General features: G+C 38.2%; 2 protein-coding genes across 12 annotated transcripts in view; one reads left to right on the top strand and one right to left on the bottom strand.

Moving 5' to 3' along the window:
• Positions 1 to 20,504, top strand: part of CROT (carnitine O-octanoyltransferase) — a 94,817-nt gene that overhangs the window by 49,125 nt on the left and 25,188 nt on the right. For 6 of the 8 annotated variants that reach the window (XM_049714900.1, XM_049714899.1, XM_033440239.2 and 3 more), the window contains one exon: positions 12,116 to 13,089. The exons of 1 other annotated variant lie outside the window; for it this stretch is intronic. In XM_049714900.1, the coding sequence (XP_049570857.1) occupies positions 12,116 to 12,236 (121 nt within the window). In that variant the 3' untranslated portion in view covers positions 12,237 to 13,089. Of the gene's footprint in view, positions 1 to 43; positions 11,212 to 12,115; positions 13,090 to 20,504 lie in introns of those variants that run through there. One more of the 8 variants, XM_033440217.2, reaches the window with a different exon arrangement.
• Positions 17,191 to 20,504, bottom strand: part of ABCB4 (ATP binding cassette subfamily B member 4) — a 75,574-nt gene continuing 72,260 nt past the window's right edge. For all 4 annotated transcript variants that reach the window (XM_033440162.2, XM_049714885.1, XM_049714886.1 and 1 more), the window contains one exon: positions 17,191 to 17,462. In XM_033440162.2, the coding sequence (XP_033296053.1) occupies positions 17,259 to 17,462 (204 nt within the window). In that variant the 3' untranslated portion in view covers positions 17,191 to 17,258. The remainder of the gene's footprint in view (positions 17,463 to 20,504) is intronic.

Genomic DNA, 20,504 nt, shown 5'->3' with positions numbered 1-20,504 from the left:
AAATGGGAATAATAATATGTGTGACACCTTATCTTTGATAAAGGAGGCAAGAATATACAATGGAGAAAAGACAACCTCTTCAATAAGTGGTGCTGGGAAAAACTGGACAGCTACATGTAAAAGAATGAAATTAGAACACTCCCTAACACCATACACAAAAATAAACTCAAAATGGATTAAAGCCCTAAATGTAAGGCCAGACACTATCAAACTCTTAGAGGAAAACACAGGCAGAACACTCTATGACATAAATCACAGCACGATCCTTTTTGACCCACCTCCTAGAGAAATGGAAATAAAAACAAAAATAAACAAATGGGACCTAATGAAACTTAAAAGCTTTTGCACAGCAAAGGAAACTAGAAACAAGACGAAAAGACAACCCTCAGAATGGGAGAAAATATTTGCCAATGAAGCAGCTGACAAAGGATTAACCTCCAAAATTTACAAGCAGCTCATGCAGCTCAATAACAAAAAAACAAACAACCCAATCCAAAAATGGGCAGAAGACCTGAATAGACATTTCTCCAAAGAAGATATACAGATTTCCAACAAACACATGAAAGAATGCTCAACATCATTAATCATTAGAGAAATGCAAATCAAAACTACAGTGCGGTATCATCTCACACTGGTCAGAATAGCCATCATCCAAAAATCTACAAACAATAAATGCTGGAGAGGGTGTGGAGAAAAGGGAACACTCTTGCACTGCTGGTGGGAATGTGAATTGATACAGCCACTATGGAGAACAGTATGGAGGTTCCTTAAAAAACTAAAAACAGAACTACCATATGACCCAGCAATCCCACTACTGGGTGTATACCCTGAGAAAACCATAATTCAAACAGAGTCATGTACCAAAGTGTTCATTGCAGCTTTATTTACAATAGTTAGGACATGGAAGCAACCTAAGTGTCCATTGACAGATGAATGGATAAAGAAGATGTGGTACATATATACAATGGAATATTACTCAGCCATAAAAAGAAACGAAATTGAGTTATTTGTAGTGAGGTGGATGGACCTAGAGTCTGTCATACAGAGGGAAGTAAGTCAGAAAGAGAAAAACAAATACCGTATGCTAACACATATATATGGAATCTAAAAAAAAAAATTGTCATGAAGAACCTAGGGGTAAGACGGGAATAAAGACACAGACCTACTAGAGGATGGACTTGAGGATACGGGGAGGGGGAAGGGGAAGCTGTGACAAAGTGAGAGAGTGGCATGGACATATATATACTACCAAACGTAAAATAGATAGCTAGTGGGAAGCAGCCACATAGCACAGGGAGATCAGCTCAGTGCTTTGTGACCACCTAGAGGGGTGGGATAGGGAGGGTGGGAGGGAGGGAGACGCAAGAGGGAAGAAATACGGGGACATATGTATATGTATAACGGATTCACTTTGTTATAAAGCAGAAACTAACACACTATTGTAAAGCAATTATACTCCAATAAAGATGTTTAAAAAAAAAAAATCGGATGTGGCCAGATGTGGCAAGGCCCCCCACGGTAACCAGAGCTCTCACCCTTGGTCCACTCTGAGGCTGCATTCAGTGTTTAAATGCAATGCTAGGAGACCAGTTCCAGTCTGCTGTACATGGTGGAGCGATAAAGTTTTACTGAAGATTTTTTGGAGAAGGTGTGGAAGAAGAGTGACATTGCATACCACGTGGCAAACATCACAGCAGTTCCCTTTAAACATCTATGTTCCACTGGAATTTCCTCTCTAAATATCAGCCTTCTGGGACTTCTCTCGTGGTCCGGTGAGCAAGACGCCTTGCTGTGGTGCTCCAAGGACAAGGGTGCTTCAAGGACAAAGGACGACCCTGCCTGAAAACGTTTCAGCGTCACACCCCCTACTGGACTCTTAATCACCCTCCCCACCATGTTGCGATGGTTATGAAATTCCTGAGCCCACCTGGGCGATGGGACCTGTCCCAAATAAGGAAAGGCATCTGCCCTGTCCCACTCCCACTCTATAGAAGGAAGGTATATATGCCTCGACCAATCAGTAAATGAAATTTTCACCTTGGACCATTCCTTTGTTCTCTGGCTGTAAAAACTGACTAATAGCACATGTTCGGAATAGGAAGTCAGCCCACTGCTCTGGCAGCGACCGTTCCCTCTAATAAAGTCTGTCTTCTTTAAAAAAAAAAAATGTGTGACATAGTTCAGTTTCTAAGGTACTGTTTTTCTATTTTTCCTTTTTTTAAGAGTTTACATTCAGTGTTATTTTTTTCAAAATTTTATCATCTGTCTCCATGTCAAGCGTGACTTGTGCATACCAGGGGTGCTTGTATTTGTTGGCATCCAAGTCTTAGATGATGTATTCCCAGAGTATTCAGTTTCTGTACATTAATCTACAAATTGAAGGTTGAATGATGGATCTTATTAGCCATGTTTATCCTTTATCAGGTCCAAAATCATTATCATATACAGAGAATAACTAAAGGATTCTAACATATTCTCTGACATGTCGTGGATGTTACATTGCATGCAGTGATAAGAGTTTAAGCCAGATATGCCTCAGCTCTTTGACTTTTTGAAAAATGTATTTTTAATGATCCTGGGACAGTTTCCAATCGCTTATTCAGGAAATATTTAATGAGAACTTAAAATGTGCCAAGGATTGTTTTAGGTGCTAAGGACACAAGACAGACAAAACCCCTCTCTTAAAGATAGTATTTTCTACTTGGGAAACAGGAACAAGAGCAAACAAATAAGCAGGATAACTGCAAATAGTGAGGAAGGTTGTAGAGCAAATAATCAAATTGTTGTGGTAATAGAGACAAACTGGTAGAGTCAGAGCACTGCTTTATATAGTATGTGGTCAGGGAAGGTGTCTGAGGGAGGGATGATGAAACTGAGATGTTAAGGATGTGAAGGAATCCATCATACGAATAACCAGGAAAACAGCTCTCCAGAATCTGATCCCTGCTTGCTCTCTCCAACTCTGCCACCCTGGCTGAGCCACCGTCTTCTCCCTCTTAGGTCACTGCAACAGGTTCTCTGCGGTCTTCTTGCTGCCACCTGTCCTTCCCTACAGACCATTCTCTACACAGCAGCCCTGATGGCCAAATGGAACTCAACTCGTATTGTTCTCCTACTCAGAAGCCTCCGAGGGCTTCTTCTTTCACTCACGCAAGATCCAAAGTCCTCCTGAGAGACCCTACATGATCTAGGTCTCATCTACCTCTCTGACCCTGTCTCCTACAAGGCTGCCACTGATTCCCTTGTACCTTGAACATGCCAGGCAAGCGCCCTCCTCAAGGCCTTCACGGTCATGATTTCCTCAGCTTAGTAGTCTCTTCCTTGAAATACGTGCAAGGATGACTCCCTTATTTCAGATAGGTATTTGCTGTCATCTGAGAGGCCTTCCCTGACCATCTAAAATAGCATTTTTTCCCCCTTCCCCACACACACCTGCATTTTAACCACCGTGTGTGTGTGTATATGTACTTATTTGCATGTTACCTATCTTTCCTTCCTAGAATACAGTCCCACAAATGTGGTCTTTGTTTTTGTATCCCCAGCTCTGTAACAATACCTCATAAATATGTTGCACTCAGTAAATGTTTCACAATGACTTTGTTGTTTAACATAAGCATACAGGTCTGAGGGCAGGGAAGAGCTGGGAATTTTAAGGGACAGAGGCACTATGGCTCTACATTAACTAGTGAGTGGGAGGGTGGTAGAAGAAGAGATTGAAGAGCGGTAGACAAGAGCTAAATCTGGTAGGGAGGGCAGTGTTCTCAGCCCTGAGTGCACATGAGAATCACCTGGAGAACTTTAAAAACAGCACTCCTGGAGATACTGATTTGGTTGCGGTGGTCAGTTGATGTAGGGCCTTGTAACATGCTAAGGAGTCTGGATTTTCTCCTAAAAATAATAGAAAGCATTTTACCAATTTTAAGCATGAAAGGTACATTTTATTTACATGTGAAAAGGATCCTTGGCTGTTACGTGCAATATAAATTAGGTGGACAGTACTATGAGCAAGAATGAGATGAAGGAAAAAAAAATGAGATGAAGGAAATCAGGAAGCATGGATGATACATTGAACGAGGCAGTTGATACTGAGGGTGGAGAGCAGTAGAGGTATTTGAGAGGTATTTTGGAGGTAGAACCAGTAAGATTTACTGATGGATTGCTGATTCCGATGGTGGCATTTACTGGGATGGAGAAAATTAGAGGGGAAATGGCCATGTTAGGGTAGAATCAACAATTTTGTTTTCTACATGGTGACTTCAAGATTTCTGCTAATACAGGAATTTATTATAATTTATATACAAGAGAATATGCCAGTAGGCAGTTGGATATATGTTTGGAGTTCAGAAAAGAGGTCAGATCTCGAAGTGTACATTTATGAGTCATTACTATGTATACACCCAAAATAGTTTTTAAATGAAATAACAATACATGGAAATTCTCTGAAAGGAATTTTTTCATTCACTATTAAGCTTGAAAATGTGTGACCTAAAGAATATTGGTTTACTTTTGAAATAGCATTTTATTTTATTTTATTTTTAGAACTACAATGCCATGTTTATTGTGAAGTGAAATTATTTGTTAGAGGAATTAATGAACACCCAGCATGTGGATATTTGGGCAATAATTTATTTTTGGAATTTTATTTTTTTTATACAGTAGGTTTTTATTAGTTATTTTATGCATATTAGTGTATATGTGTCAATCCCTATCTCCCAATTCATCCCACCATCCCTCACCCCCGCACTTTCCCCCCTTGGTGTCCATATGTTTGTTCTCTACATCTGTGTGTCTGTTTCGGCCTTGCAAACTGGTTCATCTGTACCATTTTTCTAGATTCCACATATATGCGTTAATATACGATATTTGTTTTTCCCTTTCTGACTTACTCTGTATGACAGTCTCTAGGTCCATCCACGTCTCAACAAATGATGCAATTTCATTCCTTTCTATGGCTGAGTAATAGTCCATTGTATATATGTACCACATCTTTATCCATTCCTGTTGATGGGCATTTAGGTTGCTTCCATGACCTGGCTACTGTAAATAGTGCTTCAGTGAACATTGGGGTGCATGTGTCTTTTCTGAATTACGGTTTTGTTCTGGGTATATGCCCAGTAGTGGGAATGCTGGATCATATGGTAATTCTATTTTTAGTTTTTTAAGGAGCCTCCATACTGTTCTCCATAGTGGCTGCTGTATCAGTTTACATTCCCACCAACAATGCATTTGGTGGGAATGCACTGTTGCATTCTCCACACCCTTGCCACCATTGGTTGTTCGTAGAGTTTCTGATGATGCCCATTCTAACCGATGTGAGGTGATACCTCACTGTAGTTTTGATTTGCATTTCTCTAATAATTAGTGATGTTTAGCAGCTTTTCATGTGCCTCTTGGCCATCTGTATGTCTTCTTTGGAGAAATGTCTACTAAGGTCTTCTGCCCATTTTTGGATTGGGTTTTTTTTTTTTTTAATATTGAGCTGCATGGGCTGTTTATATATTTTGGAGAAAATCCTTTATCTGTTGATTCATTTGCAAATACTTTCTCCCATTCTGAGGGTTGACTTTTCGTCTTGTTTCTAGTTTCCTTTGCTGTGCAAAAGCTTTTAAGTTTCATTAGGTCCCATTTGTTTATTTTTGTTTTTATTTCCATTACCCTGGGAGGTGGGTCAAAAAAGACTCTTTATGTCAAAGAGTATTCTTCCTATGTTTTCCTCTAAGAGTTTTGTAGTGTTCGGTCTTACATTTAGGTCTTTAATCCATTTTCAGTTTATTTTTGTATATGGTGTTAGGTAGTGTTCTAATTTCATCCTTTTACATGAACTGTCCAGTTTTCCCAGCACCACTTATTGAAAAGACTGTCTTTTCTCCATTGTATATCCTTGCTTCCTTTCTCATAGATTAGTTGACCATAGGTGCGCGGGTTTATCTCTGGGCTTTCTATCCTGTTCCATTGATCTGTATTTCTGTTTTTGTGCCAGAACCATATTGTCTTGATTATGGTAGCTTTGTAGTATAGTCTTCAGTCAGGAGGTCTGATTCCTCCAGCTCCATTTTTTTCCCTTAAAATTGCTTTGGCTATTTGAGCTCTTTTGTGTCTTCATACAAATTTTAAGATTTTTTGTTCTAGTTCTGTACAAAATGACATTGATAATTTGATAGGGATTGCATTGAATCTGTAGATTGCTTTGGGTAGTATAGTCATTTTCACAATATTGATTCTTCCAGTCCAAAAACATGGTATCTGTCTCTCCATCTGTTTGTGTCATCTTTGACTTCTTTCATTACTGTCTTATAGTTTTCTGCATACAGGTCTTTTACCTCCTCAGGTAGGTTTATTCCTTGGTATTTTATGCTTTTGCTGCAATGGTGAATGGGGTTCTTTCCTTAATTTCTCTTTCTGATCTTTCATTGTTAGTGTATAGGAATGCAAGACATTTCTGTGCATTAATTGTGTATCCTGCAACTTTACCAAATGCATTGATTAGCTCTAGTAGTTTTCTGGTGGCATCTTTAGGATTATCTATGTACAGTATATATCATCTGCAAACAGTGATAGTTTTACTTCTTCTTTTCCAGTTTGGATTCCTTTTATTTCTTTTTCTTCTCTGATTGCCGTGGCTAGGACTTCCAAAACTCTATTGAATAATAGTGGCAAGAGTGGACATCCTTGTCTTGTTCCTGACCTTAGAGGAAATGCTTTCAGTTTTTCACCATTGAGAATGATGTTTGCTGTGGGTTTGTCGTACATGGCCTTTATTATTTTTAGGTAGGTTCCCTCTCTGCCCACATTCTAGAGAGTTTTTATCATAAATGGGTGTTGATTTTGTCAAAAGCTTTTTCTGCATCTATTGAGATGATCATATGGTTTTTCTTCTTCAACTTGTTAATATGGTGTATCACATTGATTTGTGTATGTTGAAGAATTCTTGTGTCCCTGGGATAAATCCCACTTGATCATGGTGTATGGTCCTTTTAATGTGTTGTTGGAGTGTGTTTGCTAGTATTTTGTTGAGAATTTTTGCTAGTATTTTGTGGAGAATTTTTGCATCTATATTCATCAGTCATATTGGTCAGTAATTTTCTTTTTTTGTAGTATCTTTGTCTAGTTTTGGTATCAGGGTGACGGTGGCCTTGTAGAATGAGTTTGGGAGTGTTCCTTCCTCTGCAGTTTTTTGGAAGAGTTTGAGAAGGATGGGTGTTAGCTCTTCTCTAAATGCTTGGTAGATTTCACCTGTAAAGTCATCTGGTCCTGGACTTTTGTTCGTTGGAGGATTCTTAATCACAGTTTCAATTTCATTACTTGTGATAGGTCTGTTCATATTTTCTGTTTCTTCCTGGTCAGTCTTGTAAGGTTATACTTTTCTAAAAATTTGTCCATTTCTTCCAGGTTGTCCATTTTATTGGCATAGAGTTGCTTGTAGTAGTCTCTTAGGATGCTTTGTATTTCTGCGGTGTCCATTGTAACTTCTCCTTTTTTCATTTCTAATATTATTGATTTGAGTCATCTCCCTCTTTTCCTTGATGAGTCTGGCTAAAGGTTTGTCAGTTTTGTTTACCTTCTCAAAGAACCAGCTTTTAGTTTTATTGATCTTTGCTATTGTTTTCTTTGTTTCTATTTCATTTATTTCTGCTCTGATCTTTATGATTTCTTTCCTTCTATCAACTTTGGGTTTTGTCTGTTCTTCTGTCTCTAGTTCCTTTAGGAGTAAGGTTAGATTGTTTATTTGAGACCTTTCTTGTTTCTTGAGGTAGAATTGTATTGCTATAAACTTCCCTCTTAGAACTGCTTTTGCTGCATCCCATAGGTTTTGGGACATCGTGTTTTCATTGTCATTTATCTCTAGGTATTATTTGATTTCCTCTTTGATGTCTTCAGTGATCTCTTGGTTATTTAGTAATGTATTGTTTAGCCTCCACGTGTTTGTGTTTTTTACAGTTTTTCCCTGTAATTGATTTCTAATCTCATTGCGTTGTGGTCAGAAAAGATGCTTGATATGATTTCAATTTTCTTAAATTTACCGAGGCTTGATTTGTGACCCAAGAAGTGATCTATCCTGGAGAATGTTCTGTGTGCACTCGAGAAGAAAGTGTAATCTGCTGTTTTTGGATGGAATGTCCTATAAATATCAATGAAATCTAACTGGTCTATTGTGTCATTTAAAGCTTGTGTTTCCTTTTTAATTTTCTGTCTGGATGATGTATCCATTGGTGTTAGTGAGGTGTTGAAGTCCTCCACTATTGTGTTACTGTCGATTTCCTCTTTTATAGCTGTTAGCATTTGCCTTATGTACTGAGGTGCTCCTATGTTAGGTGCATATATATTTATAGTTGTTATATTTTCCTCTTGGATTGATCCCTTGATCATTATGTAGTGTCCTTCCTTGTGTCTTGCAGCATTCTTTATTTTAAAGTCTATTTTATCTGATATGAGTATTGCTACTCCAGCTTTCTTTTCATTTCCATTTGCATGGAGTCTCTTTATCCATCCCCTCACTTTCAGTCTGTGTGTGTCCCTAGGTCTGAAGTGGGTCTCTTGTAGACAGCATATATATGGGTCTTGTTTTTGCATCCATTCAGTGAGCCTGTGTCTTTTGGTTGGAGCATTTAATCCATTCACATTTAAGATAATTATTGATATGTGTGTTCCTAATACTGTTTTCTTAATTGTTTTTGATTTGTTTTTGTAGGTTCTTTTCTTCTCTTGTTTCCCACTTAGAGAAGTTCCTTTAGCATTTGTTGTAGAGCTGGTTTGGTGGTGCTGAATTCTCTTAGCTTTTGCTTGTCTGTAAAGCTTTTGATTTCTTCATTGATTCTGAATGAGATCCTTGCTGGGTAGAGTAATCTTGGTTGTAGGTTCTTCCCTTTCATCACTTTAAATATATGGTGCCACTCCCTTCTGGCTTGTCGAGCTTCTGCTGAGAAATCAACTGTTAACCTTATGGAAGTTCCCTTGTGTGTTGTCGTTTTTTCCTTGTTGCTTTTAATAATTTTTCTTTGTCTTTAATTTTTGCCAATTTGATTCCTATGTGTCTTGGCATGTTTCTCCTTGGATTTATCATGCCTGGGACTCTCTGTGTCCTGGACTTGGGTGGCTATTTCCTTTCCCATGTTGGGGAAGTTTTTGATTATAATCTCTTCACATATTTTCTCGGCTCCTTTCTCTCTCTCTTCTCCTTCTGGGACCCCTGTAATGTGAATTGTTGTGTTTAATGTTGTCCCAGAGTTCTCCTAGGCTGTCTTCATTTCTTTTCATTCTTTTTTCTTTATTCTGTTCCGCGGCAGTGAATTCCACCATTCTGTATTCCAGGTCACTTATCCATTCTTCTGCCTCAGTTATTCTGCTGTTGATTCCTTCTAGTGTATTTTTCATTTTTCATTTTTCATTTCAGTCATTGTATTGTTCATCTCTGTTTGTTTGTTCTTTTATTCTTCTAGGTCTTTGTTAAACATTTCTTGCATCTTCTCGATCTTTGCCTCCATTGTTTTTCTGAGGGCCTGGATCATCTTCACTGTCATTATTCTGAATTCTTTTCTGGAAGGTTGCCTATCTCCACTTCATTTAGCTGTTTTTCTGGGGGTTTATCTTATTCCTTCATCTGGTACAGAGTCCTCTGCCTTTTCATTTTGTCTGTCTTTCTGTGAATGTGGTTTTCATTCCACAGGCTGCAGGATTGTAGTTCTTCTTGCTTCTGCTGTCTGCCCTCTGGTGGATGCAGCTATCTAAGAGGCTTGTGCAAGCTTCCTGATGGGAGGGACTGGTGGTGTGTAGAGCTGGGTGTTGCTCTGGTGGGGAGAGGTCAGTAAAACTTTAATCTGCTTGTCTGCTGTTGGGTGGGGCTCAGTTCTCTCCCTGTTAGTTGTTTGGCCTGAGGCAACCCAGCCCTAGAGCCTACCGGGCTCTTTGGTGGGGCTAATGGTGGACTCTGGGAGGGCTCACACCAAGGAGTACTTCCCAGAACTTTGAGCCACAGCCACCCCTGCCTCTTCAGGAGACCCTCCAGCACTAGCAGGCAGGTCTGGTTCAGTCTCCTATGGGGTCACTGCTCCTTCCCCTGGGTCCCGACGCGCACACTACTTTGTGTGTGCCTTCCAAGAGTGGAGCCTCTGTTTCCCCCAGTCCTGTCGAAGTCCTGCAATCAAATGCCGCTAGCCTTCGAGTCTGATTCTCTGGGAATTCCTCCTCCCGTTGCCGGACCCCCAGATTGGGAAGCCTGACATGGGACTCAGAACCTTCACTCCAGTGGGTGGACCTCTTTGGTATTATTGTTCTCCAGTTTGTGAGTCACCCACCTAGTGGTTCTGGGATTTGATTTTATTGTGATTGCGCCTCTACTACCTTCTCACTGTGGCTTCTCCTGTGTCTTTGGATGTGGGGTATATTTTTTGGTGAGTTTCAGTGTCTTCCTGTCGATGATTGTTCAGCAGTTAGTTGTGATTCCAGTGCTCTTGCAAGAGGGAGTACAACATTTTATTTTAAATGTACTGCATGCTCAATGTAAAAAAATTTGTAAAATATGGAAAAATATAGGAACAAAGTTAACATTTCCATTATAAGACATAAGACCATTATCTTTCTAATCTATAATATACATAGATTGTGTGTGTGTAATTATTACAAATTTAGATCATATTGTAAATATTTTAGTGTCCTTTTTGTGAATTGCACTCTCACTTAATATTACTTCAAGCATTTCCCAATGCCATTAAATATCCTTTGAGGTATTTTAATGGTTGAGGAATGTCTAGTCTTATGGATTTCATACTTTAACCACTTCCATACTATTTCCAGTTTTTCTCATTACAAATAATGATAGTATTTTATCTTTCCGTATTTCATCACATCATTGCCAGCTTTAGACATTATAAAGCAGTCTGTAGAAATTTTATAGGGAAAAATAACCTAACCTGAATTCTTATGAAGCAAAACATTTTCTCTTTGTTTATTGACATCTGTGTATATTCTTTTGTGAATTGTTCATGTAGGAATGATTGTTCTTTCTATAATTTAAAAATATAACTGAATTTTTAAAAAATTTAACACATAAATACAAACGTTACTCTTTGCAAAGAAATACTTTAGATCTTGCTAAATATTTGAGAAGTATATGCACAGCATAGCGAGAAAATGCCTACTGATCATGAATCACTATGTGAAAACAAGGCAGGAATTTCTGTAGGTTGCTGTATATCTTTCAGCAAATATAATCCATTCAAACATTGGTTTCATTATTATATACTGGACCAGAACATGTTTTTATTTTGTTCTGCTTAATCTAAAGTACATGTCAAAGATACGTACTTTGCAGTCTTAATTTTTAGTGATGTGAAAATTGCATGCCGTCCACAAGCTTTACATTACACAACATTTTGATTTTAACTTGAGCATAATGCATGTTTTGCTGTTGAAAATTTGTGTGTCTGGAAAGGGGAAGGCTAGTTCCAAGAGTGCTAGTAGTGAGGTTTCGGCTCTGAGCCCACCAGAAGCCACGCTTCTTTCCTGTTTGTTTCAGCTTCTTGGGACCACTTTTATCACCTGCCAGATAGGGGATTTCTTCATCAGGAGGATCTAGAAGGATATGGTGGTGGAAGGCATATTTTGGTTTCAGGAGAGTTTCTCTCTGGTTTTTCTAGAAACAGCCTTTCTCTCCTCTTATCCTTCTTTCTCTATTTTATTATTTTTTTACTCTCTTCAGCACTATATTCTTTTTCTTTAAAAATAGGTCAAGTTTTATTGCAGACAGTGGCATGAATTCATATTCTAACTCATTCCATTTGGGGCATGTTGGTAAGGTCTTTTACGGCAAGAGGTGAGTTTGTTTAACACAATAAGACCTGACCCCAGAGCACTCTTGAGCTCTGGCTAGTTTTTTGTTTCCTTTTTGTCCTTAGGCTCTAGTCACACAGTAAATTAAGTGTTCCTAGCATTATATATAAATATGGCTATACTTTCTATTGTGTCAGGTTACATTTACCTAATGTGAGCAATAAATCATATTACATATGTGAACAACCAGATGGAATAAAGGTAATGGCTCTATTCACCATCTCAATTTGGAGCCTTTTTGTGTTGATTTTTGTGTTCTACTTCATCATTTATTATTTGTGCTTCACAGGTTTATTGTGGCCTGTACAGCCTGGAAATCATGTCCAGAGACTGATGCAGAAAAGCTAGTTCAGCAGACTTTCCGTGCTTTCAGTGATATGATGCAACTGATGGACATTGCTCATCTTTAGAGACTAATCATTTAGTAAGCACTTAACAAAACATATTATAAAACTGGATGCTGGGAGTGGGTTGGTGATGTGAGACAGGAAGAGATGTTGACTGAAGGAAACTTGTTGAACGCAGAAATTAGTAGAATTATGCTCTCTAAATTTATTCTGACATAGAAAGTAGAAATATTTTTAAGCTTCCTCTGATGCAGCAGCAATGCAAATTATGACTATAGAACTATGCAAACTTGAAGGTTAGCCTCAACCATGCAAATCTACAGATTTTTTCACAATGCAAATCTAACTTTTAAATATCTTTGTTGGTACCTATATAGGTAATAAATCTTCTCTCTGAACATCCTCATAGACGCTATCTTTCAAGCACTTTAACATTTTCTAGTTGCCAAAGGATATGAAATACATGATTGGATGCTAATTTCCCTGAAATCAATGATTCCACATTCACCACAGGGATATAAGTCTACTATGTTTGGGAGAGACCACTACAATTTAGTCTAAAAAAAGTTTATGTTGAACAGACAAAAGAATTCAGTTGTAGTAAGGAGGTTTACACCCTCTGACATACATGAAAAATCCTAAAAAAATTTATTAGAGTATATTGTTATAATTAGTTTTGTGAATATGAAATTAAAGCATTTATATTTAAAATCAGTGACTTTAAAAGGATTAAATACTAAATCAGATTGTCAGGATTTATTTTTCCTTTGTTCTGTTTTGTAGTTTCTATTCTCAGAAAATAAAATTCTCAAAATCATATAGCTTCTTGTTTGGTGTTTTAGTAAGTGCTTCATTCCTGTTTGACCTTGTACTTTCTGATCAGTTATGTATTGTGTAATAAACCATGCAAAACCTACTGTCTTATGATCATTTCTCATGACGGTGTTAGTTGACTGTGCCCATTTGGATGGCTCTGCTTCTGTCTTGCCTGAGTGAGTTACACCGCTGCCATCACCAGGCTGCTGGGTGAGGCTGGGAAGTCTGAGACAACCTCACCACCGCCTGGGGACTTACTGGCTGGACCTCTCTCTGCATGGTCTTTGATCATTCAGGATTCTAGCCTGGACTTCATACTGGGCAGTGAGAATGTTCCAAGAGTGAAAGGTAGAAGTTCTAAGGCCTGTTTGATTGTTTTTAAATAATATCTAAAGAATTGGGTATTTTAGAAGCTGATCACCTCCTGCAGAGAAACCTCTTTTCACTCATGTTTTTAACATGTTCCTCTAACCTGCCTGAAGTTAAGAATCGTCTGGATTGCTTTTTACAAAAAGATTCCTGGGCCTTACCCACACCTCCTGAGTCAGAATTTCTAGGAGCAAATGCCCCGTGATCCTTATCAGGCAAGTTTGAGAATAATTACATAACAGTAGGTTGAATTTTCACCTTGAGTCACTGTGGTAACGTACCCTTTGCCCCACTCCTCTCTTGGTTAACTGAAATTCAGTCTACTGCTACACATGGTTACATTTGAAAAATCCCTTGGTATATATGATTTATTACATATAGAAGACCTGATTTGGATAGATTACTGACCTAAACAACCTGTCACAGCAGTGAGAATGGGTATTGCTGCAGTAAATTAAGGAAAAAACATTTCAGAGTGGTTAGCTTCCAAGGGTTGCCTAGAATATTTCTTTTTGGTCTCCATCTAAACATATTCCTTCTTGTTGAAGTGGATTAATCTTCCGGGAAAATAAAACTATTTGTAAAAGGAATGCAGTTCTATAGAAACAGCATTTTATTGATGTTTCTTTCAAATGTTTCAAATTGCACTGAGATAATATGTACAGTTTTTATTAATGTGTTTTAAACATTTAAACAATATGCCTCTTTATATGGAACAAATGTGTGCCTACAGTTAGTTTGTCTAAGGACAATTCCATTTTCTCTTGGAATGTGATGATAAATCTGGGAATACATTCGTTTTTTTAAAACCTCAATTCTCTAGTAGAATAACTTGAAAATTTACCAATGAAGAGAGTATGCTATTGAACAATATATTTTAACTTTGTAACAAGGAAAATTGTTCCCAAACTACCCTGTCATCTACCCAATGAATCAGGACCATAAGAATTTTCCCTATGTCTGTGCCTTCTTTGAATTCTAGCTTTATTTAATTAATTAATTTTTAATTGAGTATGGTTGATTTACAATGTTAATTTCTGCTGTACAGCAAAGTGATTCAGTTGTATATATTTTTTCCATTATGGTTTATCACATGACATTGAATATAGTTCTATGTGCTGTATAGTAGGACCTTGTTTATCCATTGTGTATATAAAAGCTCACATCTGCTACCCCCAACCTCACTCCATCCCTCCCCCACCCCCCTCCGCCTTGGCAACCACCAGTCTGTTCTCTATGTGCATGATTATGTTTCTTTTTCATGGATAGGTTCATTTGTGTCATATTTTAGATTCCACATATAAATGATAACATAATGGTATTTGTCTTTCTGACTTACTTCACTCAGTATGATAATCTAGTTGCATCCATGTTGCTGCAAATGGCATTATTTTGTTCTTTTTTATGGTTGAGTAGTATTCCATTGTATATCTGTTACACATCTTCTTTATCCATTCATTTGTCAATGGACATTTAGGTTGTTTGCATGTCTTGGTTATTGTGAATAGTGCTGCTATGAACATAAGGGTGCATGTATCTCTTTGGATTAGAGTTTTGTCTGGATATATGCCCAGGAGCAGGATTGCTGGATCATATGGGAACTCTATTTTTAGTTTTCTGAGGAACCTCCATACTGTTCTCCATAGTGGCTGTACCAATTTACATTCCCACCAAGAGTGTAAGAGGGTTCCCTTTTCTCCACACCCTCTCCAGCATTTGTTATTTGTGGACTTTTTAATGATGGCCATTCTGACCAGCGTGCGGTGATACCTCATTGTCCTTTTGAATTGCATTTCTCAGATAATTAGTGAAGTTGAGCATCTTTTCATGTACCTGTTGGCCATCTGTATGTCTTCTTTGAGAAATGTCTGTTTAGGTCTTCTGCCCATTTTTCGATTAGGTTTTTTTGTTAAGTTGTATGAGCTGTTTGTGTATTTTGGAAATCAATCGGTTGTTGGTCACATTGTTTGCAAATACTTTCTCCCATTCTGCAGCTTGTCTTTTCATTTTGTATATAGTTTCCTTTGCTGTGCAAAACCCTGTAAGTTTGAATGGGTCCCATTCATTTATTTTTGTTTTTATTTCTATTGCCTTGGGAGACTGACCTAAGAAAACATTGGTACAAGTTATGTCAGGGAATGTTTTGCCAGTTATCTCTTCTAGGAGTTTTATAGTGTCATGTCTTATGTTTAAGTCTTTAGGCCATTTTGAGTTTATTTTTGTGTATGGTGTGAAGGTGTGTTCTAGCTTCATTGATTTACATGTGGCTGTTCAGCTTTCCCAGCATCACTTGCTGAAGAGACTGTCTTTTTCCCATTGTATATTCTTGCCTCCTTTGTCAAAGATTAATTGACCATAGGCATGTGGGTTTATTTCTGGGCTCTCTATCCTGTTTCATTTATCCATGTCTGTTTTTGTGCCAATACCATGCTGTTTTTTTTTAAACCTTTACATTTAAGTACTTCTTTAAAAATTAATTTATTTTTGGCTGTGTTGGGTCTTCATTGCTGCAGGTGGGCTTTCTCTAGTTGTGGCAGGTGGGGGCTACTCTTAGTTGCGGTGTGTGGGCTTCTCATTGTGGTGGCTTCTCTTGTTGCGGAGTATGGGCTCCAGGCGCGCGGGGTCAGTAGCTGTGGCTTGTGGGCTCTATAGCGCAGGCTCAGTAGTTGTGGTGCACAGGCTTAGTTGCTCTATGGCATGTGGGATCTTCCTGGACCAGGGCTTGAACCTGTGTCCCCTGCATTGGCAGGTGGATTCTTAACCACTGCCCCACCAGGGAAGTTCCTCCATGCTGTTTTGATTACTGTAGCTTTGTAGTACTGTCTGAAGTCTGAGAGGGTTATGCCTCCTGGGTTCTTTTTTTTTTTGCGGTACGCGGGCCCCTCACTGTGGCCTCTCCCGTTGCGCAACACAAGCTCTGGACGCGCAGGCCCAGCGGCCATGGCTCACGGGCCCAGCCGCTCCACGGCATGCGGGATCTTCCCGGACCAGGGCACGAACGCGCGTCCCCTGCATCGGCAGGCAGACTCTCAACCACTGTGCCACCAGGTAAGCCCATGGGTTGTTCTTTTTCTTCAGGATTGCTTTGGCAATTGTGTCTTTTATGGTTTCATATGAATTTTAGTTCTGTGAAAAATGTCCTGGGTAACTTGATAGGGATTGCATTGAATCTTCTACAGTTTTATATACCTAAACTCTGCTCTTCACTTTCTCCATATGATTTTTAAATTTTTTTATTCAAGTATGGTTGATTTATAGTGTTTCAGGTGTACAGCAAAGTGATTCCGTTTTATATATATACATATTTTTTCAGGTTCTTTTCCATTATAGGTTATTTAAAGATATTGAATATTGTTCCCTGTGCTATACAGTAGATCCTTGCTGTTTATTTTTATATATAGTAGTGCATACCTGTTGATCTTAAATTCCAAATTTATCCCTCCCCCCTTTCCCTTTTGCTAACCATAAGTTTGTTTTCTGAGTCTTTTTCTGTTTTGTAAATAAGTTCATTTGTATCATATATTTTTTTTAGATTCCACATATAAGTGATATCATGTGGTATTTTTCTCTGATTTATTTCATTTAGTATGATGATCTGTAGGTCCATCCATGTTGCTGCAAATGGTGTTACTTCATTCTTTTTTATGGTTGAGTGATATTCTCTCCATATGTTTTTGGTAACTCAGAGCTAGGCTGTTTTCATACTTCATCAAGCCAGATGTTACTTTTAACTCCTACATTTCAAATGCTGTAATATCCAACCCCAAATTGGATGTTCTAAATTGATATGGAATAAGATATACCTATATTTTATGATGACTTAGAAAAGAAGTCTCTAAATCAGAAAAAGTTGTAGAATGATTTGAATTTATTTTTAAGATACACTATAACAAGAGTTCATCACTTCTGTGTCCCCGCCTGGACATTGACCATAGAGAAATAGATGCCTCTCTGTGCTAGCAGCTGCTGGTGTGTGCCGTGCTCCTTGACTTTGCCGTTCTCAATCACCACTATCAAGTCTGCATTCTGAATGGTGGACAGGCGGTGAGCGATCACAATGCAGGTGCGGCCTTCTCGGGCTTTGTCCAGAGCTTCTTGGACAATCTATTGATAAATCAGAACAGAAGCCTTATCTTAAAAATTGTAGAAATAAGTTTTAACTGTAAAGGAAATCTAAATATTTTACCATATGTACAAAAGAAAATTACCTTTCTTGTCTCATTTTGAATCTTTAGCTTTATGCATGTTTTTACATAATCCATCTTTTTTTTTCACACACACACACTGTATTTTATTTTTACAAGAGATAAATAGACTGACACCAAGCATTGTAAATGGATGAACACAACAAAAGCAACAATGATTACAATTACCAAACACGTAACACACTCATACTATGTCATAATATTGACATTCAGTCCAGTAATCCTCCACTGTAACAGCTCCTTTACTTTGCAGTGAAAATTGATTTGTATATTTTTTTGCCTCTGAGTCCTTGTGGGATTTTTTTTTATTCAAACAGAAAGTCACAAAAATTATAATCATCCTCATCAGTTCACTCAGTCCCATGTAAATTTTTTTTATCTTCATCTTTTGTTAACACTTTTATGAGTTCATCAGTTTTCCATTAGAGTTCTGAAAATGATTATTCATTCACGTCAGCAGTATAGTCAGTTACCAGAAACCTGTACTTGTCAGAGTCTTTTCCATGAATTCCTTGAAGATGAAACCCTTTCATAGGAACATATTTGCAAAAGCATCAGAGTACACCCAGAACTGTCTGTAAATGACAAAAGACTTAAAAATGACCATGGTTAAAGATTTGATGAAAGTTCATAATAACGCAATTGACAAGGAAATTTAGTTATTTCTGAGATATACATTTTCAAGTAATAACTAGAATTATGCCTTATAATATTATACCAGAACATATAAGATTTTTAGAAATTTCATGTAATGTCTGAAACATTTATATTAACATATTTCCATAATAATAACCCAAAGAAAGTTTAGTATTAGTAGTTTGTATACTGCAGGTTCTTATTAGGCATCAGTTTTATACACATCAGTGTATATATACATGTCAATCCCATTAGCCCAATCCATCACACCTCACCCCAACCCTCCCCCCACGCTGCTTTCCCCCCTTGGTGTCCATACGTTTGTTCTCTACATCTGTGCCTCAACTTCTGCCCTGCAAACTGGCTCATCTGTACCATTAGTCTAGGTTCCACATACATGCGCTAATATACGATATTTGTTTTTCTCTTTCTGACTTACTTCACTCTGTATGACAGTCTCTAGATCCAACCACGTCTCAACAGATGACTCAATTTTGTTCCTTTTTATGGCTGAGTAATATTCCATTGTATATACGTACCACATCTTCTTTACCCATTCATCTGTCGATGGGCATTTAGGTTGCTTCCATGACCTGGCTATTGTAAACAGTGCTGCAATGAACATTGGGGTGCATGTGTCTTTTTGAATTATGGTTTTCTCTGGGTATATGCCCAGTAGTGGGATTGCTGGATCATATGGTAATTCTATTTTTAGTTTTTTAAGGAACCTCCATACTGTTCTCCATTGTGGCTGTATCAATTTACATTCCCACCAACAGTGCAAGAGGGTTCCCTTTGGTCCACACCCTCTCCAGCATTTGTTGTTTGTAGATTTTCTGATGATGCCCATTCTAACTGGTGTGAGGTGATACCTCATTGTAGTTTTGATTTGCATTTCTCTCATAGTTAGTGATGTTGAACAGCTTTTCATGTGCTTCTTGGCCATCTGTATGTCTTCTTTGGAGAAATGTCTATTTAGGTCTCCTGCCCATTTTTGGATTGGGTTGTTTGTTTCTTTAATATTGAGCTGCATGAGCTGTTTATATATTTTGGAGATTAATCCTTTGTCCAAGGATTTGTTTGCAAATATTTTCTCCCATTCTGAGGGTTGTCTTAATGTATATTTATTTTTGGCTGTGTTGGGTCTCCGTTTCTGTGCGAGGGCTTTCTCTAGTTGTGGCAAGCAGGGGCCACTCTTCATCGTGGTGTGCGGGCCTCTCACTATAGCGGCCCCTCTTGTTGTGGAGCACAGGCTCCAGACGCGCAGGCTTAGTAGTTGTGGCTCACGGGCCCAGTTGCTCCGCGGCATGTGGGATCTTCCCGGATCAGGGCTCGAACCTGTTTCCCCTGCATTGGCAGGCAGATTCTCAACCACTGCGTTACCAGGGAAGCCCCTGAGGGTTGTCTTTTCGTCTTGTTTATGGTTTACTTTGCTGTGCAAAAGCTGTGAAGTTTCATTAGGTCCCATTTGTTTATGTTTCTATTATTCTAGGAGGTAGATCAAAAAATATCTTGCTGTGATTCAAAGAGTGTTTTTCCTTTGTTTTCCTCTAAGAGTTTTATAGTCTCTGGTCTTACATTTAGGTTTCGAATCCATGTTGAGTTTATTTTTGTGTATAGTGTTAGGGAGTGTTCTAATTTCATTCTTTTACATGTAGCTGTCCAGTTTTCCCAGCACCACTTATCGAAGAGACTGTCTTGCTCCATTGTATATCTTTGCCTACTTTGTCATACATTAGTTGACCATAGGTGCGTGGGTTTATCTCTGGGCTTTCTATCTTGTTCCATTGATCTATGTTTCTGTTTTTGTACCAGTACCATATTGTCTTGATTACTGTAGCTTTGTAGTATAGTCTGAAGTCAGGGAATCTGATTCCTCCAGCTCTGTTTTTTTCTCTAAAGGCTGCTTTGGCTATTCAGGGTCTTTTGTGTCTCCATACAAATTTTAAGATGATTTGTTCTAGTTCCGTAAAAAATGCCATTGGTAATTTGATAGGGATTGCACTGAATCTGTAGATTGCTTTGGGTAGTATAGCCATTTTCACAATATTGATTCTTCTAATCCAAGAATTTGGTATATCTCTCCATCTGTTGGTATCATCTTTAATTTCTTTCATCAGTGTCTTATAGTTTTCTGCATACAGGTCTTTTGTCTCCTTAGGTAGGTTTATTCCTAGGTATTTTATTCTTTTTGTTGCAACGGTAAATGGGAGTGTTTCCTTAATTTCTCTTTCAGAGTTTTCATCCTTAGTGTATAGGAATGCAAGAGATTTCTGTGCATTAATTTTGTATCCTGCAACTTTAC

This window comes from Orcinus orca, chromosome 9 (genome assembly GCF_937001465.1).
Source record: "Orcinus orca chromosome 9, mOrcOrc1.1, whole genome shotgun sequence".
Lineage (NCBI taxonomy): Eukaryota > Metazoa > Chordata > Mammalia > Artiodactyla > Delphinidae > Orcinus > Orcinus orca.
Note: the sequence above shows the minus strand (reverse complement) of the source record. Positions and strands in the feature narration are given on the sequence as shown.